At 44.9% G+C, this 17016-nt stretch overlaps 1 protein-coding gene across 1 annotated transcript in view; it reads right to left on the bottom strand.

Moving 5' to 3' along the window:
- The window catches only part of adcy8 (adenylate cyclase 8 (brain)), an 81481-nt gene that overhangs the window by 38584 nt on the left and 25881 nt on the right, over positions 1 to 17016 (bottom strand). Inside the window, exons 2-5 of the mRNA XM_070844489.1 lie at positions 12010 to 12159; positions 5426 to 5556; positions 4557 to 4668; positions 3379 to 3506 (exon numbers count right to left, since the gene is read on the bottom strand). Coding sequence (XP_070700590.1) covers positions 3379 to 3506; positions 4557 to 4668; positions 5426 to 5556; positions 12010 to 12159 — 521 coding nt within the window. The remainder of the gene's footprint in view (positions 1 to 3378; positions 3507 to 4556; positions 4669 to 5425; positions 5557 to 12009; positions 12160 to 17016) is intronic.

Below are 17016 nucleotides of genomic sequence, written 5' to 3'. Positions count from 1 at the left end.
CATCGACACCCGGGAGCTGGAAATGAACCCAAACCGCAGCTCGTCATGATGATGATGATGGTGATACTTTAATGACTCTGAAGGGAAGTCCTTCACCTGCCTGTTGAGGTCAGAGGTCACACCTCCTCCTTAAAGTAACAGCTACGTCACTACTGAGCCATTTACAGACATTCACTCTGTGTCTAATGTAATGATGCCTTATATTGTTATATTGCTCTTTAGAGGCACATGTGTGGTACTTAACTAATGCATGGCAGATCCAAAGCTAGCTAACATCAGCGTTTCCTGCTGTTCATCATCAGACTCTAGCAGACGCTGCACACGCCTCGTGCCTTACAAGCTGTATGTTAATGTGCACGACTCAGAACATACATGTCAAACTCAAGGCAACAATTATATCCGGCTCGTGAGATAATTTCATGAGACTATTAAGAACGGCCCGTCGGTGAACAGCACTCCCACCTCTAATACTACAAATCCCACAATGCACTGAACAGCTGCCGCGCTGCAGCAGCCCCTCCTCCCGCAGGTATAATGACACACCGATCAGCGGATCAATGCATCGATCAGCTAGCCCCCCCAAAATAAATGGCTAAAGGAAAAGTGGACTCTGTAAACAGACTTTCAGAGCAGGTGGGGGGGCAGAGTTTGACCTGATTGTCTGTCGGAGGTGAACCTGTGTGTCTTGTTTGTGGAGCTGATGTGGCCATAATTAAAGAATATAAATATAAGACGACACTAAGAGACAAAACATGAGGATAGTACAGAAAAGAGAAAGATAATTTAAAATTCTATTTATTTTATTGAGGAAAAGTTGAAGTTTGTCTGTTTAAATTCACATTTCTGGATAAAATATATTATTATATTATATACTATAATAAAAGAGTCACTTTTAGACTCTTCACTAAATGTTGAACCCGTTTGGCCCACGAATTAGACCGAGTTTTAAATTTTGGCCCCTTCTTTGATTGAGTTTGACCCCCCTGCCTTAGATTTATTGATCAGCAACGTCACAGGTTCATGAAAGGAGACTTTTCTCTTGAAGAAGTCAGTCAGCCATCCTCACCATCGTCAGCCTGCTGAGGAGGAGGAGTCGGGTCCAGACTGAACTACATCATCAACTACTAAACTATTTACAAACTACAGTGAAATCCTGACATCCACAGTCATTGAGATGATGAAACAGCCCAGCAGTGCCAGCCCTCTAACGCCACGAGCTACATTATTAACAATCTGCTGTATTTTCCATCCAAAGCCGTGCCCATTTATTTACGTGCTTGTTTTCTTAATCTATGTTGCATTAAAACCCCAAAACACTTGAACAAAATAGAAAACACGACGAGCCTTAAACATACAGACCAGTGTTCATCACTCGTCCTGTGCTCATGTGGATTCAGCATCTTGATCATCCACGGTGTGGATAAATGAGCCACTAGATCTCTTTGTTAGCTTGTTGTGCACAGCTGTAATTAGCTCACCTCTTGTAAACACGGACATCAAAAGAAAAACACAATTAGAAAAAGTGAAGAGCACATCCAGTGAATCCAGGCTGTTAAAATGGCACGAGGAAAGCCATCAACCTGCATACATAAACACGAAGAAGTGTCACTCAGGAGTAGAGGTAATATAAGTGTGTGTGTGTCTAAGCTCTGGGTCACTCTGCCACCAAGAAAAAGAAAATGTTCCCAGCTGCTGGCCTTTAATTTGTGTTGACTCTCAACACAGAAGCCCCTCAGCAGCACAAACCAGTTCATAACCCTCAACTCATCTGATCTGGTTTAGTTTAAACAGTCCAAGTATAATAGAGTCACAGTCTGTCCAGGGAGCGAGACGGGGACCTGAAACCTGAAGAGACATCCGGGGACACACGGCGAAACGAGCTGAAGCCAATCAAGAACTGATCCACATGTTTCACTGCCTCCGTCACACTCGGCTGTTCTTCTCAGAAGCCACAATCTTATAGTAGTTTGTACGGCGTGTCGTCGTGGACGGGATGAATCGCCCCCCAAGTGGGGATAAACGCCCGATGAACTCACAATCAGGTGGGCAGTAAGTTACAGGAACTGAGAGCTGTGATTCCACCGCAGGAAGGTGTGGGAGGAGGGTCTGAGACGCTGTTAGGAGATCTGACAAACACTTCATCAGAAGCACACTGAGGCCTTCAGGCGCCGGTCAGCGTGTCGGCGAACGCAGAGGCTCAAACTGCGTTAGCAAGGTCACGTTGATCAGTTTATGTCATGAGCAGCATCATTCCTTCTCTGACTGTCGCTGTGATGCTCTTATACCAACACGGCCCTTCGCTTTTCTCTCACAAGGAGCTGAAATCTTTCTATTTTCAGTTAGTTTAATTAGCTGTTAGGCCGTATTTACCAAGCTGCGACCACTTCTGCAGCACAAAGCGGTCGCCTGTACCCAGCTCACCGTATTGACTTAATAGTATACAGCACAAATCTCACAGCTTATCCGTCACTAATCCCTCTTTTTCCTCTAAACATCAGTCCTCCTCTCCTCCCTCACTGTCACGCTGAAAGTGATGCGATGGGGTTGAAACGCTGGAGCAACAAAGACGATAATCGAGATGAAAAACGCCTCAGGCTTTTAAAAGCACCAACTCCAGGGTCTGTGGGTCTTCTCACAAGTAACCACAGAGCGCCTGCGTGGTTTAAGTGAGTGACTGGAGACCTTATTTGTGCCGCACACTTCCCTTTTCACATAAACTAGATAATTACACAGTCGGTTATGTGTCGTGATTCATGAGCTTATGAGCTCTGTGAATCCCTGTTGTGAAATCTAAAAAGAAAAAAAAAGATACAATCAGTGGAAATATTTCTTCGCTCGTCGCGGTGACGCTTATTCCACTGATGTTCTGTAGAAACACAGCCGGGGGCTAATTCTTGCAAATGCAAATATTGCAGGGAGGCTGATGTCAGATCACAGACCTGGTGCACCGACACAGCGCTGCGAGTTAAAAGAAGCACTGCTGTCCGTCTATTTCTTCAAGCCAGTTTCTTTAAAGTAACAGAAACAAGACGAGTGTCCTGCTTCTCTAATTCAGCACGTTTGCAGGAACATAAACGTTCAATGTAACGGCCGTTCTAGCCGACAGTCTAGCTTTAAAGCTGTATTTAGCCTCTGAAACTGATGCACACGCTCCTCTCAGACTCTCAAAACAGACGTCACACACACAAGCTACTAGAATCACTGTTCCTAAATCACATAAATCACAGATAAGCATCCAGAAATCCTTTCTTATAGCTACATTATCAACATACACATGCAACCAGTCACATGCAGGAAGAGGAACAAAATCCACGTCAGTGTTGGACGGATCATCCCTGCTGTTTAAGAGTAGTGAAGCATCATGGGAGAGGACGGTACCTGATGGTCTTGATCATGCTGAGGCCCATCTCCACGCAGCAGTGGGCGTGGTCCTGCCTGGGCTCGGGCAGACCCGACACACAGTAGTAACAGTCTCCCAGGATCTTTATTCGTAGACAGTGGTTCTCCTGCAATACACACAGCCCATCAGTTGATAGGTGACCGCTGAAATACTACTGGAATACACAGCACAGCACAGCACAAGGACAAGATGAATAAAATATAGCACATGGATCTGAAATAGAAAGACTGCATTAAGGCTGTGAAGGACTGAAACGCTCTTCAGTCTAATATCAGACAGACATGCAGCCCTACTGAGTGAATGTTGGATCAGTTATTCACTCTGTTGTTATGAATAAAATATTTATCCGGCTACTGGAGCGGCTTTATTTAGCCGTCGTGTGCTGTGGCTGCCACGGCGGAGATGAGCTCCAGGAAAAGACGCGATCAGCCGGGCGGCGGAGGCACATCTGGATCTAAGTGTAGAGAGCAAACTGCATGTGTGGATCTGATGAAGCTCCTTTACTTTTGGAAAACGACTGTTTCAAAGTATTAAAAGAGGCCGTGGTATTCCTGTCCCTTATTGTGGATTCCAACACTTCAATAGGAACCTTATAATCTTCTCCGTCAGCATAATCCACCTCCGTCTTCAGCACAAACACAGAACAGCACTGGTCAGTAAAGAGCTCCTCAAAACTGGGATTTGAAGCTGTTATTTTTTTTGGCAAATGCACAAATTAAAAAACATTCCTGTGGTTTGTTCTCTCCATAACTGATAACCAGCCAGAAACTGCAGCTCCTTTTTCTTTTACTCTGCATCTTAAATCAGTAGTTTTAGTTTCCTAATCTTAACCAAACCCTGAGAGCTGTGACCGGATGATGTTCAGAGGAATCATCTTTGAAACGGCCGTGGTTGTTTAGGAACAAATGAGCTCCGTGCGCTCCAAACACTCACACACATTTGGCTTAAGAAGCAATTTGAAGTTTCGGGGGAATCTGCGGCAGAGAGAAGTGGATTATACTGCAGGAGGAGTGAAAACTGTCCCAATATTCAATCAACTATAACTGACATGGATCCAGTCTAAACTAAACACAGCTGTTGTTGGTAAAACAAGCGTAAAAAAGGACAGAACAATGACGAAGCATTTAAAGAAACTGTCAGGAGCCGGATGACTTACGTGTGCGAGGCGGTCAAAGCGTGCAAAGAGTTCATTCAACATTCGCACCAGCTCCTGCGCCGACAGCGTCGTGGAGAGGTTTGTGAAGCCTTTAACATCTGCGAAAAGAATGCTGAATAAAATATGGAAATGTCACTTTAATATCCAGCTCAGACCTTTAACACCATTCAAATACTTCTCATTCAGTGCAAGTAGAATTTTAAACAGTTGTGATTATATAACCTGCTTTTCTCTGTACAATGTGACAAACTCTAGTTTCTAATGAGTGTCGATGAGACTTTTCAAGAAGAAATGAGGAAAATAATCATCAGTCCTGGCTGGTAGCAGTGCTCCTCAGGCTGATGTGTCTGATGGGAAACACCTGTAACCTCTTTCAAAGAGAAACTAATCTGCACGTCTCAGAAAACTGAGTGAAACTTCCAGAAGAGTCACTTCTACTAAACGTCACTGTGGCCGACGCTGAAACTCAAACAGTAACAACAGTCGGTCTGATGAGCAGTGAGTAAGTGGATCAAGGGTCATTACTGGGTTGGTGTTGGACACCGTCGGGCCACAGATGATGTTCTAGCTCTGGTGAAAAGGCAGTAAAGACTACAGAGAGATTTAGGACTGATTCAGCTGAATGTAGGTTTAAAATAAATGGTTGTTGATCCGTTTGGGACAATATGAAGCAGACAAGCAGACAAACATAGGAACCCTGATTCTTCATGTTCTATGTGTCAGTGTTTGATATGTTTCTGTGGGGAAACATACTTTAACTCTTCAGAAACACATGCTGAGAGCTCTGAAAGCTTCCACAAACATGCTGCCCCCCCCCTCTAATCCCCCAGCATGCATTATGTTTCTGCTCAGCTACATTAGAGCCTCACCTGACATTCTCATAGCGGTGGATGTAGATTCTGTGAAACTGATGCTGGAGGTGTTCGTCCTCTACATTTGTCATGTCGTTGATCATTTCCAAAACTACAAAACGCGGTAGGACTGATAACACCAGCCTTTCCTGTGGGGGAGAAGAATCAGTCAGATCAGGAAGTATGGATGATCATTTAATGCACCTGAACAGCAAAAACATCCTGCTAACAATAAAGATTTATTCTATTGTTAAGTCTTTATTTTCTTTAAAAGAGTGAAAAGACAATCAGCCACTGTCGAGGTCCTTCAATCAACTCGTGTGATTTTTCAATATTCAGACAGTCTACATGATAATAGATGTTTAATATAGGAACATAATTCCTAAATTTGAGGTTAGTGGCGATCACTTGTCACTTTGTTACTGGGCCTTTTTGTATATTTTTTGACATGTTGGTTCTATTGGAGCCTTATGTGACAGGTGGAAAGCTCCCACGGCTGAAACACAAAAGTCACACTGATTAGTTGTTTCAGACTTAAAGTCGACGTACGGTGAAGTGTCTGACTGTGTAGAAGAATAACTTCATCATGTTCACTTACAGACAGAGTGTCAATATCAAGAGCAAAGTCACAACCTGAGTATTAATCAGGCAAACACCAGTTACATAAAGGTCTGTCGGTGAGAAATGATTTGAAAGAAGACTCTAAGCTCCTCCAGCAGGATGCTGCGAAGCCTCCAGGCCCACAGAAACGACACAGTCGACCGAATCTGCCTCGTGGTCTCGGTGCTGACGCGGTGCCACTTGGCAAACGGAGAAACAGATTTGGAGTGGGAGCCGTGCAGCGTCCGTCGCTACTTTTTGGCCTCGGGGATCCGCGGCGGCGCCAAGCGACTGCCTCGTTCAGATACCATTACATTACTACATTAAAACCAAGACTCAAGTTTTCTGCTCTCCGGAAATCCTGCGAACGTCCACGAAGCCAGCTGGTCTCTGGTGCACGGCAGAGGGACACGTCTAATAACAGCACACGGTCCAAACTCATCATTTAGTCTGTTACCGAGTCCTGAAACTTTATGGACTGTAAACAAGAGACCAGTCTGCCAGCGGGACGACACAGCTTCACCGTCTAATCATCGAACGGTGCTCAGGTCCCGTCAGTGTGACGACCTGCAAACAGACTCTGATCAATCTGCTCAGAAGGGAAAATGAAATAATACTACAGCTGTTGTTCTCCTCTTTCAGGTGCTGTCACATTGTTCAGGTTCTCACTAATATCTTTAAGGTTTGTTCTCTTCAAACTATAACAGCTGTGAGAAATGTGGCTGCTCTCACCCTCATTTATTCAACATGAAAATAGAGGTGAGATAGAAACTAGCAGCTTGATTTGCATGACTTTACAAGCAGGGAGTTGAAATTGGCCGAGTGTCCCTTTAAGAGCAGTACAAACAACACAAGCTCACAATGTTCAGACGTTCTTCCTGAATCTGAAGCCAAAGATCATCCGTTTGTCTTCTGGCTATAAATGAGCTCTGAAAAATGACGTCACATTTTTCATGACTTTTCCTTTAACTGTCAGCTTTTAACTACATTATTGATCTTTGGCTCTACGACGTGTGGAGCGTCTTTCTTTCTTTCTTTGGATGCACGACACACAGTAGATGTGAATAACAGCGTGTTGGCTTTGTCCCGTTTGGCTCCTAATGCAGTTTTCCAATAAAAGAATAAAACGCCCGACCTCTCGTAAGCTCAGTGAAGCTGCATCACGCTGCCTGAGAGCTCTGGAGAGACTCTTCAGAGAGAGAGAGAGGATCCCCTGCTTCATTCACTCTTTGTTAAACAAGAACACATCTATCTTCATTCATTATTGTCACACTGAATGAAACATAATTCAGTGATGCTGTTTCATCGCTGCCTTTGGTCTCAGTTCACACACACACACACACACACACACACAGGCAGCAGGTGTGGGTCAAATCAGGAAAGTCTGACCGAAGAAACATCCGTTATCTATCTATCCTTAAAGGTTGTGGGCGGTGGGAGGAAGCCGGAGAACCCAGAGAGAACCCACATAAGCACGAGGAGAACGTTTGCATTTTCATTTGCGTCCCAGCTGACCAACAGGCTCCAGTATCAGGTCTAGATGAGTATCATGATGTAGTTAATGCACAACCAACACACACCAACAGAAGCAACGTTCAGCTCTCTTCGCACGAGCCGCCTCTACAAACCCTGAGCTGCCAACCAGGGCGTCCTGAAGCCACATAAAAGGGACATTTCACTCTTCTTCTGCACACAATCACTGAATGTTTTCTCAATGCAGGAAAAAAAAGATCACATGCCACCTCCTTCAGTAAACAGGGACATGTTGTTATCACGGAGAATAAGAGAGTACAAGTGTATTTCCCCATTTATTTCTAACACACGTTTCGGTCAAATCACGGTGAAATTAAGTTTAAACATCATCTGTCATAAATACCAATACACTAATCGATTTTCTAATCAGTGGAGCTGCTCTATCAGCAGTGTAAAACTGGATCTGCAGCGATTCAGGAGCAAACACAGACACCTGATAGAGCAGAGGTCTGTAGCTGCTGAGCTCCTGTAGTTTCCTCTAACAGTCACAGCTTTGTGCCACTGCCTTCATCATAATGTGCAGCTCACTGACACACAGTCAGCTACAACCTGGTCACTGTAAAGACCCACCAGCAGAGAAAACAAACGGTGATGTAGTTTCATCTGCGTACTGTATTTGTACTGTAGAGTCGCTGGTATCTGCAATTCAGGGAGAAAAGCTGCTAAAAGCTGCTGCTTCTCTGGTGAGCTGATGTGTCTCAGGTGCATCCTGACTCGTTGACACACATTAACACGTGGTGACACCATCGAGACCACTGCGGCCGCGGCGTTCCCTCCGCCAGCCGACGTGACCATCAGCTGCGAGTGCTTCCTGTGCTGCGTGAGAGCAGGTGTCCGGGCTGCCGTGTTGACCTGGTATCTGTGCTGGGAAGCCGAGCGGTGCATCCCCAAATTAAGGTCTAGACAGACAGTGGAGCGTTGCTAATGCTTCGGCGGCTGCATCAGAACCAAACGCTCCGGGCGCCTGGTGTTGGAGATTCACTGCAAGAAATGTGGAGTTTATGGAGTCGTCTTGAATTCAGACTCAGAGTTTAAAGGTCTTTTCTGCGGCCTCAGCTGATGTTCCTGTGCTGCCAGTCAAACTGCAGCTCAGTTTATAGGAGAACTTTAGATTTGACTTTTGATCACGTTAAGATTTTTACAGTTGTTTTAAACTCTGTCTTGTAAATTAAGGCACATTAGAAGCATCAGATTTAGTGAATGCTTGTTTATTAGTGTTTAATGTCTCTTTTCTTTATGTATCTGCTTTCCTTTTTGTTAAATGTGATCCATCTGGTTGGGTTATATTTGATGTTTGTATTACCTCTTGATGATAATAAATCTCTTTCATAAACTTTCATGTCTCTGCATCAAATAATACAGTTTTTTTTTTTACCTTCCAATGATGTGATTTTCGAGAAATAACTAGAAAAGACATGTTTGCTTGGCTTTTTTTTCGAGAATCTTCTGAAATACAGAAGCATTTCATCAGTATTCAAAGGGTGGATAATCATTTAAAGATGCTCATGAGCTCAGTGCTTCTTCATGGTTTGAACCAGAGCAGGTCCTGAGCCGGACACTTTTTGCAGTGTGGACAGTTAACGGGGGCTGCAGTGTGTGTTTGCTCCACTGGACATGGTCTCTGGTTTGGACAGCTGAGAGCCAGCGGACTCGGTGTCAGATTAGCTTTGAAAGTCATTAGCGCAGCTTGATTTTAGCCGCTAGCTGAAGCCCTCTAGCAGCTTACTGACAACTTGGATCTTCATATCTCAGTCAGATTGTGTTAAAGGTTCACTGGAAAACACTTTGTTCCTTCGTCCTGCTTTTTCTTATCGCTCGTGGTGGGTTTTTAGTTTAAAGCACTGCAGCAATGAAAGAGCTTTGAGGTCCAATTTAATGCCAACGCCTAAAGTTGATTCATATTCATTATCTGTGCTTCTGCACTGAACCATGAGGGGTTTATTCCAAAAAAAGATCAGTTTCTTTAAAGACTTAAAAGATGCATAATCGCTCCCAAAAATGACTGTTTTATATTCACATCCTGGGCGTTTAGATGATACTCTCTGAACATCGCTGCTGCTGGGAGTTAAACATGAGTCCTTTCACAAACGGGGAAACACGAGACGAAGTCAAGTTGGAGAGTTTTTCCTCATCTAGTAGAACGCAGCCCTTTGTATATTGTTATTCAGCCCTCTGTAAAAGTAACTCACTTTGAGACGTAACACAAAACCTGGCCAACATAAATCCAGTGATGCCTCTTGAGATTGTTGGACAAGCTTAGAGAGGCCTGAACACTGGAGTCACGTCCATCATTTGGCCAGTGTGCTGCAGTGGGCTCCCGGGGACGGAGGGAGGGGGGCAGCTGGTGGATTTTTACAGAGAGGAAGATGAAGTTGTTCGAGGGTAAAACCACAAACGACAGACCGTTTGGCTCACTGCCAAATATCAATGTGGCGCTGATTGGCTACTCGCTGGTACCCCCGTGGCGCTCGCTCACTGGATAATCATTCATTTCATGTCACGGTGCCAGACGAGACTCAGTGGAGTGGACAGATTCAGAGGTCTGGACCCAGGCAAGTGTTCGAGTGACCTTAGTTAACGGCACAGTGGGAACTCAAGACAAGAAGCTGAAAGATGCTAATGCTGTGTGGAAATGATGGGACCTGCAGAGAGGCGTCATTAAAAGAGACCTTTTTCACATCACAAGTTCCCATTTGATCCATTTTCATTTAGAACTATGGATTAGTGGCCCAAAGACACGCTGGTCAGCTTAAGTGGTGTCTGAGTGTGAGTGTGAGTGGTTGTCTGGCCCTAACTTAGATTGGCGACATGTCCAGGGTGTAACCCGCCTCTCGTTCAATGTCAGCTGGGATTGGCTCCGGCCCCCCACGACCCTCCAAAGGATAGCTGGTTAGAGCTAATCACTACGCTCATATCGCAGTCACACTTTAAAGAGAGAGAGGACGGAGAGAGCACGCACGCAGGAGGAGTCGATGCTGCCTTGTGCTGTGGACAGAAACGTGGCCTCGTCTCCTTTGAGCATGTTGACAGAAACACTGGGTCCTGATTGGATCACATTAAGGTGGTCTGCTCAGGGTGGGGGTCCCATCTCGCCCCATTACAGCCACCCAAGTGCTTATCAGAGCCAAACTCTTCCAGGAAACACGACACCGTCAGAGCGTTCTGTGGCTTCTTAGAGTCTGACCATCCAGTCCACTGCGTAAACAAAGCTCCCTATGTGTCACTGAGTGTGTGTGTGTGTGTGTGTGTGTTTCACTGCCCTTATGACTCAGACTATGTGTGATGCTTCTATTTGAGTGTGTTATCTGTGTGTGTCCACTGCACTGAAGCACAGGTTGCGTGACAGCAGCCGATCGATGCAGCGTCCATGTTATTCTCCTCTCTGCAGGCTCATTAGCCGAGCCGCTAACAGTCAGTCCTGTCAGCTGAAATCCATCAATCGCTCTTCTTCCTTTATCCAATTCTCCTCACACTGAGCTCCATCACTGAACAACAGGAAGTAAAAACACATAATTTCTGATCTACACATCATTCTGCTATGTGGTGCAGGATCTTGGGCTCTGGCTGCTGAAGGTCATCTAGAGGTCACTGTTCAGTATCTCTAAAAATGGACCGGCAAAAACATTTTTCAATCCTAATTAAAACACCAACCCGAAGCCAATGAAATCAAAACTCCACCGTTGCTACGGGAAGATATGAGCATCGTGATGAGGAACCAGTAAGCAAACTGTAACTATAAAGACGGAGGAAGCTCATGAAGTTCTCACTGAGCACGAGTTAACCAACCAGAAACAGACCCCGGCTGTGCCAGCGGCTCTCTCAGGCTGGACATGAGCTAAATGCAAACATCATTTGGACGTGCTCACAAGCGCTCGTTCGTGTTAAGCTGACACAGTGCTCACCGTGTTTGGCTCTGGACACAATAACCACCACTGAATAAATGTCAGAGTTTATCCTCTGGGGACTTTAAAATATTTGTCGCAAATTTTGCTGCCTTACATCCAAAAGCACAGACGTCAACCTCAGATGTAAATAGATGTAACATAATGTGATCACACTGAGAGATGCCCTTGAATCTATGATCAAACAGAAGGAGCCTCCTGATTGGCTACAGGTAACTCCCTTTGTGAATTTGTGAACTAATACACAAAGATAATTACAACAAGTGTTGTCATTTACATATATAAATCCCAAATTACTGAATCCTTGTGTAAACACTACTGTTGAGAGTTATCTGACTCCACTGAGGAAAAGTCAGCGGATCACCAAAGTCCATATGATTCATCCTCTGGGGAGCATAACAATCCATCAGTCAGAGCCAAAGTGGTGGACGACCTCTCAACAGAACATCTGTAAACCGGCCTGATTCAGAAGAAAACACCAGTGTTTCCACTTTAATCTCATCAGATGTAGAAAACCTTGACCCTGTGAGAGAAGAATCGTTGCCCTGCGTCACGTGGAGGACTCACCTGTCTCTGGTTCTCCGTCTCGAGTCGCAGCCGAGCCTCGATGCAGCGTCGCGTCTCCAGGAAGGCTTGACGCTGCGCCCGGTCAGACAGGTAACTGATGAATATCCCAGCAGTGTTCATACACATGAACAGCACAGCCTGAGCCGCTACCTGAAACACACACACACACACACACAGAGGGTGAGCTCCCACATGCTGCACTGTCACTGCAAATCTCCAAACTGTTATTTGGTTATTTGCAGGTAAAAAGCATCTATTCGGCCTCACTGAGCTGGATTCTGTTGTATTTTTGGGGCATAAAATGGAAAAACAGCATAGCAAAAACTATAAATATAAAGAATAAGCTGCTTGAAGGGGAGAAACCACCAATCTGTTGACTTCACAGTTCACCAACTTAAGTTGTATAGCTTCATTCAAATAAAACATAATGACCTGCGGCCGTGTGGCATGAAAGGACCGTGTGCTCGCTGTGTCCCAGGGATGTTTGCACTGCTGTAATTTACTCCACCCATCCATCCATCCCCGGCATGATGGCCGAATAAAGAGCTCCACGTTTAACGATGACCTGCTTCATTCACCCGCAGAGTTGTGAGCAAATGATTGCCCTTTTATATCTCTTCATACAATTACATACCGCGCATTAAACATCAGGGGCGTCCTGATACTCTCAGAAGAAATCAGGCCAACAGCAACTCAGAAAGCTGGACAGGGTGACGATGGGGGTTTACACCCAACGATGTCACGCATCAGCAGCCGTCCGACTCGTACGGGATCCACAAACCAACGCTCCACAACACACGTGTTAATTAAAAGAACACCTAAACCACCTAATCGACTAATGAGAAGTCAGACTTGTATCTGCTGCTGCTGGTGCACCATCATTTATTATTCTTATTTTTTTTTTTGTTTTGAATATTCTTTTTATTTAGAAATGTTGACAGACAGAAGAGTACAATGAGTATGTACCATCACTGACATTTCCTGACATTTCACAGATAAAGAAGGATCCCAGTCCCAGCTACCAGGTATTACACACACACCACTGTTTGTACTGGGCACGCTGGGCCGGGCTGGTCTGACTGGGTGGTCGACCATCTTCTGCACTGGAGTTCCTGTCATGAGTAATTGTCCTAATTCACTTCACAAAACCCACCAGTGTGATGTGGACATGAAATGGAATATCTGTGTAGGGCTGCCTCAAATAGTTTGAACAACTTAATAACATATTTCTGTTTACCACAAAAAGGGAACCATGTTTCTCCTATTTGATGTTTTTATAAATATTCCAAACATTCTTGCCAAGAATGAATCTGTCCTCTCAAATTAATAAATAATGTCCAAATAACAGGGTTCATGCATGCTGCCATGTTCTGCTACAGTTTAATTTTAATCTTGGATTGAGATATGTGAGTGTATACTTCAAGTTTAGGTTGTTATCTTTGATGGGACGATGAGGAAAAAAGGCAATTAGGCAGCAGTATTGAATATTTTGAGGTCATTTATGGGCACAAATTATTCAACTGGGGGACAGAAATGTGCAGTTGAAGGCTAATTTGTAATGTCAGTGCACCAGGGACTGATTTGATGTTTCATTTATCAGCTTTTATCATCCTCAGTAGATCTGCGTGAGGTAATATTTCACTCAGTCACATTTCAGCGAAACACATCAGCGAGTCACAAAAACACCACTGCCCTCGTTAATTCTTTGAAAGACGACCGTATGAAGACTGAAGGTTTTTATCAGCCGGGCCGCCTTAAACCATCAGAAGGCAGAGCTGATGTAACACTCTGCAACACCAGCGCTCTTCCTAGCTGCACAGGAGAATACACCACCACCACCACCACCACCACCACCACCAGCAGCACCACCCGCCCAACCGGCTTCCTCCTGCCTGCTGGAGCTTTGCATGACGCAAGTGTTAGACCGGGTTGGTGGAGAGTTCAACGCATCTCACAGATAAAAACCCTTCACTGCTTCCACCTTACTGCTAAACACACACACACACACACACACACACACACCTGTGTGGGGACTAATTACAACCACAGACAAGTCTGGACAGGTCCTGAGCATCTGCTGCCACCTGTCTCTATGAGAAGGTCACTGAGGACGGTGCTGTACTGTGTCTGCAGGTGGCTGATAAGGTTGATGATCAATAAGTCAAGATTTCTGCTGTTTAGAACTCATCGTCTGACCTAAACTGGATCAGCAGCAACTGCAGGGTCTGCGTCTGTTGGAGCCAACAAGGAAATTAATTTATTTATATTTTTGAGTTGTATTTGGACCATGCATTGTTAATGATATATGTTCTGATTGATCATTTGAAACTTTAGATTTAGAGAAACGTTACATTGCTAGAATTATTCTAGCTCTGGTCATCTCCTTCCTCTGCCCCCTCCTGCATTATAATCATCTGACAGGAGACAGCTGGGAGAATTTAATTTTGACGGAAAAGTCAACCTCAGAGAGTTTATTTGTTGACGTAACTTGCCCCCATAGCGTCTCTGTTTGGGCTCTCATATTGTATATTCCTCCTTTTAAGTGTTTTACTACAAAGCAAACCTGTGGTGCTCTGTCCAGACAGGTGTGGTTAACGGGGGGCCCAAAGTGGAGTGGCCACACCTGCATATCCAGAAGAAGATACACAGCCAACACAAAGGGAATAACCGAGTCCCGTACGAGCGAGTAGATACGAGCAAGTAAAGTTAAAAAATACCAAACAATGAGAGAAAGAAAACAGAGTGATTCAGATGACAAACGGGCCGTCGGTGACTCAGTGCATTCCAGCTTTTAAAGGTTATAAAATACTGTTTTCCAAAAGCACATAAATGTCAAGGCAGGTTTATTATTCCAGGATTTAGTGCGGTGAAATCTTCCCTGTTCAAGCCACGTTTCTCTCTGGATTCCTCCTCTAATCAGCCGTCTTATCACAAAAACATAAGCGCCACCACCATCGCGGTGGAGCAGAAGACAGGAATTAAACATTTAAAGACAGAAACCTGCATTTAAGTGCTTCTTTTATGGGTCACTCCTGGGTTGCAGGAGTCTCATTAGCAGGAGGCGCACTGTAAATCACAGCGATGGTTATTAAATAACTTTAAGCCGTTTCATTACTCGCTGTCTACTGTCTACATTCTCAGTTTTTTGGGGTTTTTTTTAGGAAGACAAAGTGCTGTTGCTCTTCCACTGGAGGCAGAATCGTGTCACAGCTGATAAAAACCTCAAACAGACAGCTCAGTGTCCTCTGTCGCTGAGAGAAAAGCTCTGAAGTGCTCTGCCACTGTTTGCCTCCGCAGTAAAATTGCAGCACTAAGAGCACATTTCAAGAGAAGAAAATAGAGCATGAAGAGGGGATTTTCTGATTTCTGGTGCTCTCAACGCTTCGTGGAGAGCGAGCTGACATTTTCTGAGGGGGCTTTCCCCGACGGCCTGCAGGCCTCTCCACCGCTCTGGGTCGGTGTGGATGTTAATGGAGAGAGGAGTGCGGCGGCTCGGGCTGTTTGCTGAGGATGCTGTGAAGTCTCAAGTATTTGCCAGAGGTTCAGACAGATCCTGACCAGCGCTCTGGAGATTTGGGATTCACAATTAGCAGGAATTTGATTTAAAGAGGAGCGATCTAATCTAAGCAGCAAGGTCCTGTACACTAGTATTAGACAAATGACCCACATGACTGTTCAAACCAGGACAGGATGTGTCTGCTGTCACGGTACAGCACTATTAGACTATTCTAATAAGTCTGACAGAGGTTTTATACCAGCCCTGGTTAGTCCCTATCGAAATATGTGTCTTAAGGTTTGAAAACTGAATCAGTTATCCAACATTCACAGTGTGGCATCCACTCATTCTCCATAAAACCACAGTATTGGAGCCATACATCACTCTTCAACTGACCGCCAAGGCTTTTAACACAGGAACTAACTAGACAACAACTGGTCCTAAATCTAAATCTCCCGTCGCTAGAACATCGTCAGACTCACAAATGATCCAAATCAATGCATCAAAACCAGAGAAAACATCTCCTTTGTCTCGTGCGTTCTTCTGGAGGCTAATTTACCCACAATGCACTTGGACCAATGACCATAGAGTTGGTGTGTTATGCTAACGGTGGCTAATGCAGCCTGAAGGCTTTAGAACCAACAACTTGTAGAACCCACCAACACCTGTAAGGTTCTGTTCACACCAACACCGTCTGCAGCACAAACCCTGGTTCTGAATATGCCTCAGCTTTTCATGATCAAAAATATTGCCTGTAAGGTTTTATTCTAATTTCTCCTGACGATGATGGAGGTGGTCATTAATTCAGTGGGGGCCGCCCACATCTGCTGCAGGAATCTGCTGCAGGGAGCCCTGCATGTTCACCGTGAAGACACCAAATCTCTTAGTGTATATCACATAAAAAACTGAACGTGTAGGAGCATTTTGCTTTATGCAACACACACACACACACACACACAGAGCCGTCGCTCCCACAGTCTTCTCCCCTGAGGCCCTTCACTGTATCTCACAGAGCCTCTCAGTGCATTACCGTGTGTTACTGTGTGTTATTGTGAATCTCTCCCAGGACGCCATCAGCACTGATTCAATTTCCAAGTGGCCCCCCGAAGGCCTCTGCTCCTCCCACGGAGACGAAAATTAAAACCCCATAAGCTGCAGCAGCTGTGGTAACTGTGGCGGCGTCCATGTTGTTTTGGAAAAGAGCAGCGCCAGCTCACCATAAAGGGCATCAGCATGGAGACCGCCGGTGCACTCATTAAAGGGAAATGCCAGTGATGTGGATGTTTTTAACAAGGTCTCATTAAGAGCAGCAGGCCAGGAAGAGACACAGCTTACAAACAGCTACACGGAAAATAACGAGGCAAGGTTAATAATAGTAATAATTATCATAATGTTTTCAATTTGATTCTCGGGTGAAGAGTGCCGTGTGTGTGTGTGTGTGTGTGTGTGTGTGTGACATGGAAAACACACACACACACACGCTTGTCACACTTACATGTCCATCCTCCACA

Source organism: Pempheris klunzingeri, chromosome 15, assembly GCF_042242105.1.
Source record: "Pempheris klunzingeri isolate RE-2024b chromosome 15, fPemKlu1.hap1, whole genome shotgun sequence".
NCBI lineage: Eukaryota > Metazoa > Chordata > Actinopteri > Acropomatiformes > Pempheridae > Pempheris > Pempheris klunzingeri.
Note: the sequence above shows the minus strand (reverse complement) of the source record. Positions and strands in the feature narration are given on the sequence as shown.